We start from the raw sequence: 18272 nt of genomic DNA, 5'->3' as shown, positions 1-18272 counted from the left end.
GATTTTAGAGACTTTGGGTTTCCTGCACAATGGCTCACTACTAAGGTATTATACTCTACACAATCTGTGAGTCAAAGGCTTAGGCTTTTGCTCTTCACTTTTTAATATTACCAATGGCACCAGGCAGGGATGCCCGCTGTCGTCTTTGCTTATCTCATTGGTAATTTAAGCCCTAGCAGAATGTATACTTCAGGGCAAGAAAATATCAGGTATCCCCCCCCCCCCTCTTTGGTACTTCCCAAAAAACTGAGCTATTTCGCCTTATAACCAAAATATATATAAAGTCAACAGCCCACATATCTCATAGGATTTTGCAATACCTGTACGGAATTAAAGGTGTAGCCTCTCCCTGTATCTCACGCTACTTAGGCGCTGCTATACTAATACATATTTCATGTTGGGGAGTTAAAGGGAACTGAACCCAAATTTTATTTTGTGATTCAGAGCATGCAATTTTAAACAATTTTCTAATTTACTGCTATTTGTCTTCGTTCTCTTGCTATCTTTATTTGAAAAAATAATCGTAAGCCATTTTTTATTGGTGGATGAATTTATCCAACCATTAGCAAGAACCCACGTTAACCAAAAATGGGCCAGCATCTAAACTTGCATTCTTGCTTTTCAAATAAAGATACCAGGAGAATAAAAAAAATAATAGAAGTAAATTAGTAAGTTGCTTAAAATTGCATGCTCTATCTGAATCGCGAAAGAAAAAAAATTGGGTTCAGTGTCACTTTAAACACCAAGAAATAAAGCTGGCTTCTTTACCTCTCACAACGGATTTAAAGCCTTGCCTGAACTACAACTTAGTTTACCTTCCCACCAGTGTTAATTTCGTCGACTAAAACTAGACTAAAATGACTATAAAACTAATGAAATTCTGTTGACTAAAATACGACTAAAACTAAAATGGCATTTTAGTCAAAAGACTATGACTAAAACTAAATCAAAATTTGCTGACAAAAACATTTTATGCAAGGTGTTATAATTAATCCATATCTAATTACTGTTTTTTTGTAAATTTTACAAAACTTAATTTTATTAAATTTTAAGATAAATGACATGTTATATACCACAACAGTTAAATCTGTTAAATCTGTATTGCATGTTCAAACCTTAATACCATAAATAGAAACAGGTTAATAAACCTTTGTTCACAGATTCGAAAACAATTTGGCAACGATATTAGCACTGCTCTTCCAAACTCATTATATACTCCTGGAGTAATCAATTGATTCTTCCTATAGAAATAAGCATAACCCACGAATATGGGTTTGTTATGCTGTGCCTGTGCTAGCTGCAGAAACTTTTTGTTGTGTTGAGTTACTTAATACTTGTTTTAATTAGTAACAAAGAACTGTTAAAGTTTTTATTATGGGTAATTTGTTCAATACAGCCACTACAGTTTACAGGTTTTTTTTTTTATATTTTAAAGTTACACTTCTGTTTGTTTATGAAACTTGGTTTTATTTAATTTTAAGCTTAATAAAGATGTTACATATCACAACGGCTAATTCTGCGTCTGTATTGCATGTTTAAACCTTAATACCATAAATATTAACAGGTGTTATGTTTACTCCTGGAGTATGTAATCAGTTTGCCAATTATAGAGAAATGCTTAAATAATGCATTACACTTTAACTACACCCCTAAGATTTTAGTTGACTAAAATCTACTGGAGATTTAGTCGACTAAAATCTACTGGAGATTTAGTCGACTAAAATCTACTGGAGATTTAGTCGACTAAAATCTACTGGAGATTTAGTCGACTAAAATCTACTGGAGATTTAGTCGACTAAAATCTACTGGAGATTTAGTCGACTAAAATCTACTGGAGATTTAGTCGACTAAAATCTACTGGAGATTTAGTCGACTAAAATCTACTGGAGATTTAGTCGACTAAAATCTACTGGAGATTTAGTCGACTAAAATCTACTGGAGATTTAGTCGACTAAAATCTACTGGAGATTTAGTCGACTAAAATCTACTGGAGATTTAGTCGACTAAAATCTACTGGAGATTTAGTCGACTAAAATCTACTGGAGATTTAGTCGACTAAAATCTACTGGAGATTTAGTCGACTAAAATCCGACTAAAACTAAGACTAAATAGAAATTTGCTGTCAAAATTAACACTGCTTCCCACAGGACATTACTATCTGAAATTCTAAATCTTAAAACTGTCTAGCTGGGGATTTCACCCAAAGGCCACTCACCCGAGCAAACTATGGGTATGTAAATGGTGTGAAGGTGGTCCATTATGTAGACCATTATCACTATTTTATACCTTCATTGGAGGGTGCTCAACCTCAGGGATAATCTAGCTGTATGCTAACCTGGTGACTTACTTTAGAGTGGCAGAAAGTTATCCATTACACCACTCTTTATGAAATATATTATAAAGTCCTTACCCAATATACTACAGCCAAGTAAAATATATTTAACAACTTATCCCCTCTTTGGTGCTCAAACAGGTGATTTTCTACATGTAATGGTCCTGTTCATGCTTAAAGGACCACTCAATGCAGTAGAATTTCGTAATTTGCATTATTTACATGAGATGCCTCAATAAAAATATTAAACCCTTTGATTATGTTTGCATCTTTTTCATGTAACTAAGCTCTGAAGAAATTGTATATTTTCTATTTAACACAATACAAAACAATTAGGCTACATATATGTTAAAGGGACACTAGTCAAAATTACATTTTCATGATTCAGAGCAACTTTAAAATTGTCTTTTGGAGCAGAATCCTGCTCCAAGTCTTATGCTTATGTCATTAGGCTAATTGGAAATTGTAGATGTAGTCTATGTTTCAGTGATCTAACTTGTGTCTGACCACAGGTGCATTAAGTTTCTACTTTGGGGCCTGTATTTTCAATATAATCTTTCTAAAGTATTGTTTGTTTATAATAGGAAATACTCTACTTGTCGACTTAGAAATAATTATTGAGAGGTGATACAATTTTGAATTTGATATTAAAGTGATATTGCCCAGGGATGTACTCTCTTCTGTTGTATACTTTATGCGCAAAACTGCGCTTCATTGCACTAAGTGGTTTAAGAGAAGATGTTTGAAGATTTTCGCAAGATGGCTGCCACATGTGACTGAGGCACTTCTTAAAGTGAAAGTAAATCCTAGCATTTTACAAATGCTAGGATTTACTATTGAAACAAAGGGCACTTTCATTCATGAAGTTTAAGATACTTCATGTAGAAAGCTCCTTTATTTGATTCAAGCGATCGCCGCTCTTAGCTCCTACAGCAGCGCATGGCTAAAAAAGAATTTGGTTAAGAGGTGACGTTTTCACCTCTTGGCCAATAGCCGTGCGGTAAATCCAGCGCCCATGGGAGGTAATGTGCACATATAAGTATTATAAGGCTTTGCATGAATGCTTCTAACCATATTACACCTTTGAGCACAATGGCAGCAATGTTTGCATGATGTATAACATTGTTATAAGCATTTTTCCAAATCTGCCCATGGGCTAAATTTATTAAGCTGCACTCGCAGCTTTTTAGACTATGTTGAGGAGTAAGTTCGCGCGAGCAAGCCTTCTGCCACTCAGAAGTAGAAACTACTTATTTTCCTCTTCGCCTTCTCAGCTGTGGCTATATCAGACATTCTCTTCTTCAGGGTGATTGACATTCCCTGCTCTAGCGCAATTGGTTCCTGTGCGATGTTAAATTTCGCTGTGCAATGCAACATCGCAAGTGGTAATTGCAGGCTTGAGACATACACTACTTGCGATGGTACATCTAGCCCCATATAGTGCTTCTAAACTTACCTACCTGCTTTTTAATAACAAAATAGTATTAAGTTGGAAAGTGTTTGTTTTATATATAGATAGATTTTAGTATGTGCTTATCTGAATCAAATATTTTTTTTTATTGAGTTTCCGTTCAAAGTACAATTTTACAAGAAACTTTCTCAGCCACTAAGGGTCGCTGCAGCCTTAGTCACATTTTTCAGAAACGTTTCAGTTGCACCTCTTTAAACAAGTGTGAAATCATTAACTAAACTTTACACAATCAATCATTCTTTTACGCTCCTTGTATAAGGTGCCACGCTTTTAAGTAGTATACCCACCCATCAGTCACATAATCTACAATGTATAAACGTCTGTAGTTTTCCACCTTCTATCCTGCTGTTCTTTAAAGGGTGTTATGTTCATATGTTTTTTGTTTGCGTAGTTAGTGTACTATTTTCCGGGGCATGATACAGTGCCTCTGCTTTTGCTAAAAGTGCTTATTCATTGGGGTTTTCACACAAAACTGGTATTATATGGTTTATAATGGTGGGCACTTGGAACTGTTACCATGGAGCTTTATAGAACAATTGTTTCCCTTTACACCAGGAGTTTTGTTAGTTTTTGGTGTATTATAAAATAGCTATAAAGTTATTCCTTTGTTCACTACATAAAAGTAAAGCTGACATTATCATATTTTTCACATCTAGTTGCCGGACTTGGTCCCACAGCTTGGCATGCTCTATCAGTTAATGGAAACTAGAATAAAGACCTTGCAGAAACTGACCCGCCTTAATGGGAAGCTTTATCTTCTAATAACACAGGTAAAGATGGTTTATTGCAAAATATCAGTGTACAGATTTATCCTAATTTTGGGTGTGTATATCTGTGTATATGTATGTGTGTATGTCAATCTTAACAGCGCTAAACCTAATCCGATATCATAGTATTCTATATACGAAAATAAAAATCCTTATAGCTTTTATCATGTAATATGTACTTGCTGAAACTGCTGTATTTAGAATCTCAACGTAACTTTTGTGCACAATTGAATCAATGTGCATTCAGATATCTGCACACTGTTATATTCTTGCATGGACTTTGTTTTATGGACGTTTGAGCATATACTAGAATTATTCAGTGGACTGTATTTCTCAATCAAATTTCAAATCAAGTTCAGTATTCTCAATGTCTGGATATCCAAAACTAGGCTCTAGGTTCTACTTACACCCTCAATCCTATGAGGTAAGTGGAAGGCGTATCGCCAGAAAGATCTTGTAGTCGTATATAATTCCACCAGCTCTGTTTGCCTGGGTAATCTGCTTAAATATGAACACTGGGTTGTCATCTGTTATGTATAGGATCCCTTTCCAGTCATCCATTCAGTAAAGGAGAGTATAAGACGGAAATAGCGAGATATTATTTAAACTATAGTTTTATTTGAAACAACAATATTACTCACAAACAGGACCTCAATCACTGAGGTATCACAAATGCATGTAACAATTTGGAGTGCCTTCTATTTGCATATGCAGCGTACCGCTGAATCGTCTATAAAATTTCAAACTGTACAGTAGAATATTAAACTAAAAACTTAAAAGGTGAGCAGCCGGAACACCCTATGAAGCCTGACATGTTTCAAAGATATTCTAAACTTCTTCATCAGAGGCGAGTGTCTGGGTTGTTCGACTCAATTTTTGTAACTCCCGCCGATTGCGTGGAGCGGGTGTGTGCCCGGTCTGATCACTGATTGGTCTGTATTGATAGTTTTGATTTAATGAGTTTTACAGTCTGTATACTAACTATATAAAATACAAATTGGATATATATATATCTATATATCTCTATCTATCTATATCTCTATATCTCTATCTATCTATATCTCTATCTATATATCTATCTCTTCTAATATTGAAAACAGTTGGTTGTTAGTGTTTATCATAAAAATTGTTATACTAAGAAAATGTATTAGTTGACATGGGATCCGATATGGGACTGAGCGCTGCAACTGTCTACTCATGCAAATAAAGAAATCTCCATGTATTGTTTAGTAGCAAGAATCAACTTAGCCTGAACAGTCTACATGAATGAATTTAAAGGAATATTCCCCTATATCATTTGGAATGTCTCGTAGTGGGCTAAGGAGTGTCTGAAGGAGGTTAATTCATAGAATGTTTAATTTGATATATTTCATGTCTTATTCATTTACCAAAACTATGTTTACATAAGGATAAGAACCGGATATTTGATAAGTCTCTATAAATTTTTGTATTTCTTGGTGTTAAGGGTCTTCACTTTTGAGGGTGAAACTGCGGTCTGAAGTTTTTTTTTTTTTTTTTTTTTTTTTGCCTGATATTGCTGGTGTGTGGATCTATAATCCATGATCATAATGGTCCTTATTAGATCCCGTCCTATACCTATCTTGTTCATATGTTCTCCAATAATCTCTGGGAGAATAAAAGCCGTTAATTCTATTTGGTTTATTAGGTTACTATAAGGGTGGTAATTGTAGGTGTTTGAGCTCTCTGGTTCAGAATAGTGTACACTGTTTTGTTTTTTCCAAGTTAGTTTATTTTTTATTGGTATTTTTGTATTTAAGTGTTTCTCTTTTTGGTCTGTACAGTTTTAGAATACATCTCCTCCTCCTCCCCCCCCCCCCCCCCCCCCCCATTGCTCTCCTCTACTTCCTCGTTTTTTTCTTTTTATTTGGTTTTGTAATGCCCATTGAGGATTTGATCTTATTTCTTTGGAATATGCTGTGGAGTCTCTATACATTTTTTTGTATTTCTTGGTCTTGCCACAGCTCCCCAGAACTTTTGTGAAAATTCTGGATCGCTGTTGACGGTGCTTTGCTTCCGGGGCATTACAATGGCACACTATTTGGACGACATCCTAGTCCAGGCGCCATCATTTCAACAAGCAAGATCTCACAAACCAAAAAGCAGCTGCAGTCGTGACTGTTACAATCCTCTGTAACCTTGGCTCTTCTGTTCACATGTCTGTGTCCTACTATACACAGTACTGAAGGGCTCTTATCATTATTTGGCCTATTGGAGTACGATACTCCGGGGAAAGCACTGCTTTAGTTTTCTTGGTCCCGGCAGGGTTATTACCAGCAGACCGGGAGTCTAAGTTGCCAGCTTTACAGGGCAAACGCAGTAGGACAGAGGCCCATGTGGTCCCTGCGACTTCTGATGCTTTGATGACAATCTCTGATGTACCCTCCCAGGGCTCTGAATTGGGGGGTAGGGAGGCCCTGTCTGAGGGGGAACTGTCTGACTCAGGAAGTACATTGCCCCCGACAGATTCTGATGTTATGTTCTTCAGGTTTAAGCTTGAACACCTCCGTCTTTTGCTACGAGAGGTTTTCGTGACTCTGGGCGACTGACTCTATTGTGGTCCCGCCAGAAAAGTTGAGTAAGATGGACAGATGCTTAGAGGTTCCTTCTTATTCCAATGTTTTTCTGGTTCCTAAGAGAATTTCGGAAATTATTGCTAGGGAATGGGAAAGACCAGGTATCCCGTTATCCCCTTCCCCTATTTTTAATAAAATGTATCCTATAGCTGACACCATTCGGGATTCTTGGAAGACGGTCCCTAAGGTGGAGGGAGCTATCTCTATCCTGGCTAAGCGTAAGACTATCCCTATCGAGGACAGTTGTGCTTTCAAAGACCCCATGGATAAGAAGCTGGAGGGTCTTCTCAATAAACTATATGTTCATCAAGGGTTCTTATTGAAACCGGCGGCCTGCATTGTAACAGTCACGACTGCAGCTGCTTTTTGGTTTGACGCTCTAGAAAAGTCTTAGGACTGAGACTTCTTTGGAGGAAATGCAGGATAGAATTAAAGCCATTAAGCTGGCTAATTCTTTTAGTCGCCAATTTGGCGATCTGAAAGGAAGCATCTGTAATAAAAGTTCGGGATTCTCAATCTTAGCACGAAGAGCCTTATGGTTAAAATCTTGGTCTGCGGATGTGTCCTCTAAATCCAAGCTTTTGGCTATTCCTTTCAAGGGAAAGACCCTATTCGGGCCTGACTTGAAAGAAATCATTTCTGACATTACGGGAGGTAAGGGTCACCACCTCCCTCAAGATAAAACTAAGCAAAGGGGACAACAGAGCAATTTTCGTTCCTTTCGAAATTTCAAGGGAGTTCCCTCGTCCTCTTCCACTAAATAGGACGGGAATTATTCACAAGCCAAACCCACCTGGAGACCCAACCAGGCTTCGAACAAGGGTAAACAACCCAAGAAGCCCACTGCTGCCACCAAAACAGCATGAAGGGGCGGCCCCCGATCCGGGATCAGATCTTGTAGGGGGCAGACTTTCTCTCTTTGTCCAGGCTTGGATAAGATTCGTTCAGGATCCTTGGACACTAGAAATTGTGTCTCAAGGGTATCAGTTGGAGTTCAAAAATTCCTTCCCCAGAGGAAGGCTTCTTCTTTTACAATTGTCTGTATACCAGATAAAAAGAGGCGTTTTTACGTTGTGTAAAAGACCTCTCCTCCATGGGAGTAATTTGTCCTGTTCCAATACAGGGGCAGGGATTTTACTCAATCTTTTTGTTCCCAAAAAAGAGGGAACGTTACGACCCATTTTAGATCTCAAGAGTCTGAACAAGTTTCCTTCCGAATGGAGACTATTCAGACAATTCTTCCATTCTATCCAGAGATCATCACAAGTTCCTGAGGTTTGCCTTTCTGGACAAACATTTTCAGTTCGTGGCCCTTCCTTTCGTTCTGGCCACGGCACCCAGAATTTTCAATGGTTCTAGGGTCTCTGCTAGCGGTTCTCAGGCGGCGGGGCATTGCAGTGGCGCCTTATCTGGACGATATTTTGATCCAGGCATCTTATCAGCTGACAGTCTCATACCAACATTGTTCTGTCCTTTCTAAGGACTCACGGGTGGAAGGTGAATCTAGAAAAGAGTTCACTAATTCCACAGACAAGGGTTCCTTTCCTGGGAACTCTAATCGACTCAGTCCATGAAAATCTTTTTGACGGAAGTCAGTTAAAGATTCTGAATACTTGCCGATCCCTTCAGTCCAATCCTCTGCCATCAATAGCTGTGTGCATGGAGGCAATTGGATTGATGGTAGCTGCAATGGACATCATTCCGTTTGCTCGTTTTCATCTCAGACCTCTACAACTGAGCATGCTCAGACAATGGAATGGAGATTATGCAAATTTGTCTCCTCAAATAGATCTGGATCAGGAGACAAGCAGAGGAAGGAGAGCAGCGCGGCTCCAAAGCAGCCTCCAGAGAGCAGCGGTGAACCCAAACAGCACACGGGCTGAGCGAAGAAAACTCAAAAGCAGCTGGAGTAGTAGAGGTGCTCACCGAGGAGAGGAGAATCAGTCCGGCACATCACAGAAGAAAGGAGGCGGCACACTTGGTAAATGAAGACAAGACCTTTATTCCAGATTTCCAGTCGCTACACACACTACCAACAAGAGACTGAAGAAGGGGGCGTGTCTTGTTGGTAGTGTGTGTGCAGCGACTGGAAATCTGGAATAAAGTTCCTGTCTTGTTTTCATTTACCAAGTGTGCCGCCTCCTTTCTTGTATCAGGAGACGAGAGACAATCTTCGTTGGTGGTTGTTGCCGGATCATCTGTCCCAAGGGACTTGCTTCCGCAGACCCTCATGGGTGATAGTGACAACGGACGCCAGTCTACTAGGATGGGGTGCAGTCTGGAATTCCCTGAAGGCTCAGGGTGTGTGGACTCAGTCGGAGTCTCTACTACCCATCAATATTCTGGAGTTGAGTGCAATATTCAATGCACTTCAGGCTTTGCCTCAGGTGGCTTCGGCCAAATTCATCAGATTCCAGACGGACAACATCACGACTGTGGCTTACATCAATCATCCGGGAGGAGCAAGGAGTTCCTTAGTGATGACAGAAGTATTCAAGATGATTCAGTGGGCGGAAACTCACTCTTGTTGTCTGTCAGCAATCTACATCCCAGGAGTGGACAACTGGGGAGCGGATTTTTTGAGCAGACAGATGTTTCCGGGGGAATGGGAACTCCGGAGTTATTTGCCAACCTGATTCTCAGATGGGGCAGGCCAGAGCTGGATCTTATGCCGTCTCTTCAGAATGCCAAGCTTCCGAGATACAGATCCAGGTCCAGGCATCCTCGGGCTGAACGGATGCCTTGGCAGTGCCTTGGTCGTTCAACCTAGCTTATGTGTTCCCTTTGTTTGCTCGCCTTCCCCGGTTCATTGCTTGAGTCAACAGGAGAGGGCTTCACTGAACCTCATTGCTTCTGCGTGACCTCGCAGGACTTGGTATACTGATCTGGTGGACATGTCCTCTCTGCCACCGTGGAAGCTTCCATTGAGGCAGGACCTTCTCATTCAGGGACCCTTCCATCATCCGAATCTAATTTCTCTGCAGCTGACTGCTTGGAGATTGAACGCTTGATTTTATCTAAGCGAGGGTTCTCTGATTCTGTCATTGATACCTTGATCCAGGCACGCAAGCCTGTTACTAGAAAGATTTACCATAAGATATGGCGTAAATATCTTAATTGGTGCGAATCCAAGGGCTACTCATGGAGTAATATCAGGTTTCCTAGGATTTTATCTTTTCTCCAAGAAGGATTGGAGAAAGGGTTGTCGGCAAGTTCCTTAAAGGTACAGATTTCTGCTCTATTTTTCTACACAAACTATGTTAAATCTTTTTGTCAGGCTCTGACTAGAATCAGACCTGTGTTTAGACCAATTGCTCCTCCTTGGAGTTTGAATTTAGTTAATGTTCTTCAAGGGGTTCCGTTTGAACCTATGCATTCCATAGATATTAAGTTGTTATCTTGGAAAGTTTTATTTTTGGTCGCTATTTCTTCTGCTCAAAGAGTTTCTGAGCTTTCAGCATTACAATGTGATTTTCCTTACCTTATTTTTCATTCTGATAAGGTGGTGTTGCGTATCAAACCTGGTTTTCTTTCTAAGGTTGTCTCCAACAAAAATATTAATCAGGAAATTATTGTTCCTTCATTGTGTCCTAATCCTTCTAAGGAGCATCTGTTAAATAATTTGGATGTAGTCTGTGCCCTGAAGTTTACTTGCAAGCGACTAAGGAATTTCGTCAATCATCTTCAATATTTGTTTTTTCTGGGAAACGTAGGGGTCAGAAAGCTACGGCTACCTTTCTTTTTGGCTGAAGAGTATCATCAGTTTTGCATATGAGACTGCTGGACAGCAGCCTCCTGAACAAATTACGACTTATTCCACTAGAGCTGTGGCTTCCTCGTGGGCATTTAAAAATTATGCTTCTGTTGAACAGATTTGCAAGGCTGCAACTTGGTAGTCTCTTCACTTTTTTTTTTACAAATTTGATACTTTTGCCGCCTCCAAGGTTGTTTTTGGGAGAGAGGTTCTTCAAGCAGTGGTGCCTTTCGTTTAGGTTCCTGTCTTGTCCCCCTATATCTTTCATCCGTGTCCTATAGCTTTGGTATTGTATCCCATAAGTAAGGATGAAATCCGTGGACTCGTCGTATCTTGTAAAATAAAAGGAAATTTATGCTTATCTGATTTATTTCTTTTACGATACGACAAGTCCACGGCCCACCCTGTTTTTTCTAAGACAGGTTTTTATTTTTGTTGAACTTCAGTCCCCTCTGCACCTTGACTTTTCCTTTCTCTTCCTAACTTCGGTCGAATGACTGGAGTGGGAGGAAAGGGAGGAGATATATATATATATATATATATATATATATATATATATATATATATATATATATATATATATATATATATATATATATATATATATATATATATATATATATATATATATATATATATATATATATATATATATATATATATATATATATATATATATATATATATATATATATATATATATATATATATATATATATATATATATATATATATATATATATATATATATATATATATATATATATATACACAGCTCTGCTGTGGTGCTCTTTGCCTCCTCCTGCTGACCAGGAGGCGATATCCCATAAGTAAGGATGAAATCTGTGGACTTGTCGTATCGTAAAAGAAATAAATTTATCTGGTAAGCATTAATTTCCTTTTTTCTGACAGAGGTCAGGAAATCAAAGTTTGGTACTGGTCTAGTCCTTCAGTCCACTCCACTCTGCCATCAGTGGCTCAGTGCATGGAGGTAATTGGGCTGATGGTGGCGGCAATGGACATCATCTCGTTTGGTTTCTCCTCCGACCTCTGCAGTTAAGCATGCTCATGCAATGGAACGGAGATTATGTTGATTTGTCTCCTCGAATACTACTGGAGCAGGAGACAAGGGACAATGGTGGTTGTCTCTGAATCATTTTTCCCAGGTAACCTGCTTTCGCAGACCATCTTTGGTGATTGTGACAACAGACGCCAGCCTTCTAGAATGGGGAGCAGTCTGGGGTTCCCTAAAAGCTCAGGGAGTTTGGACTAAGTCAGTCGGTTCTTCCTATAAACATCCTGGAACTGAGTGATCTTCAATGCTCTTCCGGCCTGGCCTCAGTTAGCCTCGTTCCAGTCAGACAACATACCTTCAGTGCTTACATCAATCATAAGGGAGGAACAAGGAGTTCCTTAGCGATGACGGAGGTAATGAGAATTCAGTGGGCAGAGACCCATTCTTGCTACCTGTCGGCGATCCACATCCCAAGGGTGGTCAAGTGGGAGGTGAACTTCCTGAGCAGGCAGTCCTTTCATCCGGGGGAATGGGAACTCCATCCGGACGTGTTCTCCAGCCTGATTCTAAGATGGGGTCGGTCGGAATTGGGTCTCATGGCATCTCAACAGAATGTCAAGCTCCCGAGATGTGTCGAGGTCCAGGGACCCCTAGGCTGAACTGATGCTCTGGCGGTTCCTTGGACCTTCAGTCTAGCATACCTATTTCCTCAGTTTGCTCTTCTTCCTCGGGTCATTGCTCGAATCAAACAGGACAGGGCATCGGTGATACTCATTGCACTGGCTTGGCTTCGCAGGGTTTGGTATGCAGATCTGGTGGACATGTCATCTCTACTGCCTTGGAGACTTCTGTTGAAGAAGGACCTTCTAATTCAAGGGCCCTTCCTTCACCCAATTCTAGTTTCTCTGAACCTGACAGCTTGGAGATTGAACGCTTAATTTTATGCAAGCAGGGGTTTTAGGACTCGGTCATAGACCATGATTCAGGCTTGTAAGCCTGTAACTAGAAAGATTTACCTTAATATTTGGCGTAAATATCTCTATTGGTGTGAATTCAAGGGCTACTCATGGAGTAGAGTTAGGATTCCTAAAATTTTGTTTCTTCTCCAAGAGGGTTTGTAGTGAGAATTATCGACAAGTTCCCTAAAGGGTCAAATCTCTGCCTTATCTAATTTGTTAAAAACGTCTGGCGGATGTCCCAGATGTACAATCATTTTGTCATGCCTGTGTTCAAACCAGTTACTCCTCCATGGAGTCGTAATTTAGTTCTCAAAGTTCAAGGGGCTCCATTTAAGCCTATGCATTCCTTAGATATTAAGTTATCTTGGAAAGTTTTATTTCTTGTTGCCATTTCTTCTGCTCGTAGAGTGTCAGAGCTCTCGGCATTGCAGTGTGAGTCTAAGGTTGTTTCTGATCGGAACATTAATCAGGAGATTGTTCCTCCTTTGTGTCATAATCCTTCATAATTTTTCTCAGGAAAGCATAAGGGACAGAAACCTACGGCTACTTTCATATGCAAAACGTATGATACTCTTCAGCCAAAAAGACTGCTGGACAGCAGCCTCCTGCGTTATGGCTCATTCCACGAGGGCCGTTGCTTCCTCATGGGCATTCAAAAATTAAGCTTCTGTGGAACAGTTTTACAAGGCTGCAACTTTTGTCTTCACACTTTTTTTAAATTTGGTACTTTTGCCTCGGCTGAGGCCGCTTTTGGGAGACAGGTTCTTCAAGCAGTGGTGCCTTCTGTTTAGCTTCCCTGTCTTGTCCCTCCAGTATCATCTGTGTACTCTAGCTTGGGTATTGAATCCCATTCGTAATTAAGATGATCCGTGGACTCATCGTGTCATAAAGAAAATAATTTATGCTTACCTGATTTATTTCTTTTTTGACACGAGTCCACGGCCCACCCTGTTCTTGTAAGACAGGTTGGTTATTATAAACTTCAGACACCTCTGCACCTTGGTTTTTCCTTCCTTAAAGGGACACTGAACCCAAAATTTCTATTTTGTGAATCAGAGCATGAATTTTTAAGCAACTTTCTAATTTACTCATTATCAAATTTTTCTTTTTTCTTAGTATCTTTATTTGAAATGTAAGAATCTAAGTTTAGATGCCGGTCCATTTTGGTGAACAACCTGGGTTGTCCTTGATTGGGGGAAAAATCCATCCACTAATCAAAAAGTGCTGTCCAGAGTTCTTAACCCAAAAAAGCTTAGATGGCTTTAATTTCAAATAAAGATAGCAAGAGAACGAAGAAATTGATAATAGGAGTAAATTAGAAAGTTGCTTAAAATTGCATGCTCTATCTGAATCACAAAAGAAAAAAATTGGGTTCAGTGTCCCTTTAAACTTTGGTCGAATGATTGGAGTGGAAGGAAGGGAGGAACTATTTAACAGCTTTGCTGTGGTGCTCTTTGCCGCCTCCTGCTGACCAGGAGGTGAATATCCCATTAGTAATTAAGATGATCAGTGGACACGTGTCAAAAAAGAAATATATCAGGTAAGCATAAATTTTCTTTTCTGGTGATGCGCCTTCCACTTACCTCATAGGATTGAGGGTATTGGATGTAAGTAGAGCCTAGTTTTGGATAACCCAGACATTGAGAGCTCTACTGAACTTGATTTGAAATTTGATTGAGAAATATGGTTCACTGAATTATAGTCTTGTATGGACTTTGTTTTATGGACGTTTGAGCACATGCTATAACGGTGTGCAGATATTATCTGAATGCACATTGATTCAGTTGTGCACAAAAATTTCATTGAGATTCTAAATACAGTAGTTTCAGCAAGTACATATTACACAATAAAAGCTATAAGGATTTTTTTTTTTTCGTATATAGAATTAATACTATGTGACATCTGATTAGGTTTAGCGCTGTTAAGATTGCATTTTCTTTTTTCAATATACTATTGTCTGAGTAGTTGGAAGCGAGGGCTTACCAGCTACCCATTTTTGTATATTCTCAGCAGCTTTTCTTTTATATTGCAAGCAGTAGCACCTTCCAGTAGTGTGTGATTTTTTTCAAAGACAGTACTCCACAGCTCACTTTTTTTATATATATATATATATATATTTATATATCTGTATATATATTTATATATCTGTATATATATATTTATATATCTGTATATATATATTTATTTATATATCTGTATATATATATATATTTATTTATATATCTGTATATATATATATATTTATATCTGTATATGTATGTTTCCTAGGCAGCTACCTACACTGCGTTATGACATTGGGCTCTAAAAGCAGGTGTCTGTTTTCTAACACCATGGGATTTGTGTTCATTTATTCTAGGTGTCGGCATATGAGAGAGCACAAAAGCAGAAAGATGTAAATCAGAAGGCAAAGCTTGTGTATGAAGAAGGTATGTGCACACAGATATATCTAAATTAACCAAAACTAGTTTACTCCGCCCTATGAAATGTAATAAATATTTCTGTTAACATCCTTTTTGATTCCCACCCTGCATTGTGCAATGGATAAAATATGCTAGGTCTCTTGCCTCTACTATGCCAAGTTGAAGAAGCTGCTGCAATAATCCTGTCCCGTCACCAGCATTGCCCACAAATCTGTTTTCTACAATGAGCTTTGCATGATGCACATATTAAAGAATACAGCATTTTTAAAGAGGTCAATTAAAGGCACAACACGCTGAACACCTCTTTGTATATAAAAGCACAATTTTAATTTTTTGTTTTTTTTGTTTTTGCCTAAAATGTTAAATAAAAGCTGCTTAAAGTAAAACTATCTTTATGTGCATCACTATGTACAGAGCCATGTCTATTTTTGTTTCAAAAATCCGCTTTAAACGCCTGATTTTGAAAGAAAATATGTTGAAACATACTCTTGAAACAGAATTAGAGTATCCTGTCCCATTTTAGCCATTAGATAAAATGTCTTTCCATGCTTTAAAACAAGTATATGGAGTCATCAAACACGAATTTAAAAGATTTATATTGTTCCTTGCAGAATCTTCTGAAGAATCAGATGAGGATCTGAATGCTGAGCAAGAGTCTGATGTGAGTTTTTGTATAATAGTATTGCAATTAATATTTCAATATAATCATTCTGTAGTGTGCATCTGTTTAGGTGGTGTATAATTTACTTTTGCACATTAATGCGGGTTTTATACACGTAAGCACTAGCCTTGGCTAAATGTGCATTTCTGATTTGATACGGTACTTGTTTCATGCTATCAGTCGTATGCACAATAAGTTATTCTAAAACCTGTGATAACTTTTAGAAGCATTGAACAAAAGCATGTGTATTGCAAAATGTTAGTGATCAAACCTAAAGATCACAGTAGTGCATTTTAAGTTTGATTAGATGTACCTTTAACTGGGAAGCCATGCATGTATGACCAATAATTTTTGCTTTCAGATCTAATAAAATATAATTTCTCTTGTTAAGTGTATCCAGTCCACGGATCATCCATTACTTGTGGGATATTCTCCTTCCCAACAGGAAGTTGCAAGAGGATCACCCACAGCAGAGCTGCTATATAGCTCCTCCCCTCACTGCCATATCCAGTCATTCTCTTGCAACTCAACAAAGATGGAGGTCGTAAGAGGACTGTGGTGTTTTATACTTAGTTTATTTCTTCAATCAAAGGTTTGTTATTTTTTAAATGGTACTGGAGTGTACTGTTTTTATCTCAGGCAGTATTTAGAAGAAGAATCTGCCTGCGTTTTCTATGATCTTAGCAGAAGTAACTAAGATCCTTTACTGTTCTCACATATTCTGAGGAGTGAGGTAACTTCAGAGGGGGAATGGCGTGCAGGTTTTCCTGCAATAAGGTATGTGCAGTTAATATTTTTCTAGGGATGGAATTTTCTAGAAAATGCTGCTGATACTAAAGTAATGTAAGTAAAGCCTTAAATGCAGTGATAGCGACTGGTATCAGGCTTATTAATAGAGATACATACTCTTATAAAAGTGTAATTTAAAACGTTTGCTGGCATATTTAATCATTTTTTATGTTTGGTGATAAAACTTATTGGGGCCTATTTTTCCACATGGCTGGCTTGAATTTTGCCTAGAAACAGTTCCCTGAGGCTTTCCACTGTTGTAATATGAGTGGGAGGGGCCTATTTTAGCGCTTTTTTGCGCAGCAAAAATTACAGACAGACATCCAGCTTCTTCCTGCATGATCCAGGACTTCTCTGAAGGGCTCAAAAGGCTTCAAAAGTCGTATTGAGGGAGGTAAAAAGCCACAGAGCTGTGGCAGTTGTTGTGACTGTTTGAAAAACGTTTTTGTCATTTGTTATTCCGTTTTTGGTATTAAGGGGTTAATCATCCATTTGCAAGTGGGTGCAATGCTCTGCTAACTTATACACTGTAAAAATTTCGTTAGTTTAACTGCCTTTTTGCACTGTTTCAAATTTGGAGAAAATTTGTGTTTCTTAAAGGCGCAGTAACGTTTTTTATATTAATTGTAAACTTGTTTTAAAGTGTTTTCCAAGCTTGCTAGTCTCAATGCTAGTCTGTTTAAACATGTCTGACACAGAGGAACCTACTTGTTCATTATGTTTGAAAGCCATGGTGGAGCCACATAGGAGAATGTGTACTAAATGTATTGATTTCACCTTAAACAGTAAAGATCAGTCTTTATCTATAAAAGAATTATCACCAGAGGGTTCTGTCGAGGGGGAAGTTATGCCGACTAACTCTCCCCACGTGTCAGACCCTTCGCCTTCCGCTCAGGGGGCGCGCGCTAGTATGGCGCCAATTACATCAGGGATGCCCATAGCGATTACCTTGCAGGACATGGCTGCAATCATGAATAATACCCTGTCAGAGGTATTATCTAGGTTGCCTGAATTAAGAGGCAAGCGCGATAGCTCTGGGGTTAGGAGAGATACAGAGCGCGCAAATGCTGTAAGAGCCATGTCTGATACTGCGTCACAGTATGCAGAACAAGAGGACGGAGAGCTTCAGTCTGTGGGTGACATCTGACTCGGGGAAACCTGATTCAGAGATTTCTAATTTTAAATTTAAGCTTGAGAACCTCCGTGTATTGCTTGGGGAGGTATTGGCTGCTCTGAATGACTGTAACAGTTGCAATTCCAGAGAAATTGTGTAGGCTGGATAGATACTATGCGGTGCCGGTGTGTACTGACGTTTTTCCTATACCTAAAAGGCTTACAGAAATTATTAGCAAGGAGTGGGATAGACCCTGTGTGCCCTTTTCCCCACCTCCTATATTTAGAAAAATGTTTCCAATAGACGCCACTACACGGGACTTATGGCAGACGGTCCCTAAGGTGGAGGGAGCAGTTTCTACTTTAGCAAAGCGTACCACTATCCCGGTTGAGGACA

General features: G+C 38.9%; 1 protein-coding gene across 1 annotated transcript in view; it reads left to right on the top strand.

Annotated features, from left to right (window-relative positions):
• The window catches only part of WDR43 (WD repeat domain 43), a 62440-nt gene that overhangs the window by 25626 nt on the left and 18542 nt on the right, over positions 1-18272 (top strand). Inside the window, exons 15-17 of the mRNA XM_053712645.1 lie at positions 4460-4573; positions 15249-15318; positions 15924-15973. Coding sequence (XP_053568620.1) covers positions 4460-4573; positions 15249-15318; positions 15924-15973 — 234 coding nt within the window. The remainder of the gene's footprint in view (positions 1-4459; positions 4574-15248; positions 15319-15923; positions 15974-18272) is intronic.

This window comes from Bombina bombina, chromosome 4, assembly GCF_027579735.1.
Source record: "Bombina bombina isolate aBomBom1 chromosome 4, aBomBom1.pri, whole genome shotgun sequence".
NCBI lineage: Eukaryota > Metazoa > Chordata > Amphibia > Anura > Bombinatoridae > Bombina > Bombina bombina.
The sequence above is the reverse complement of the archived record's forward strand: the minus strand, read 5'-3'. Positions and strand labels throughout refer to the sequence as shown.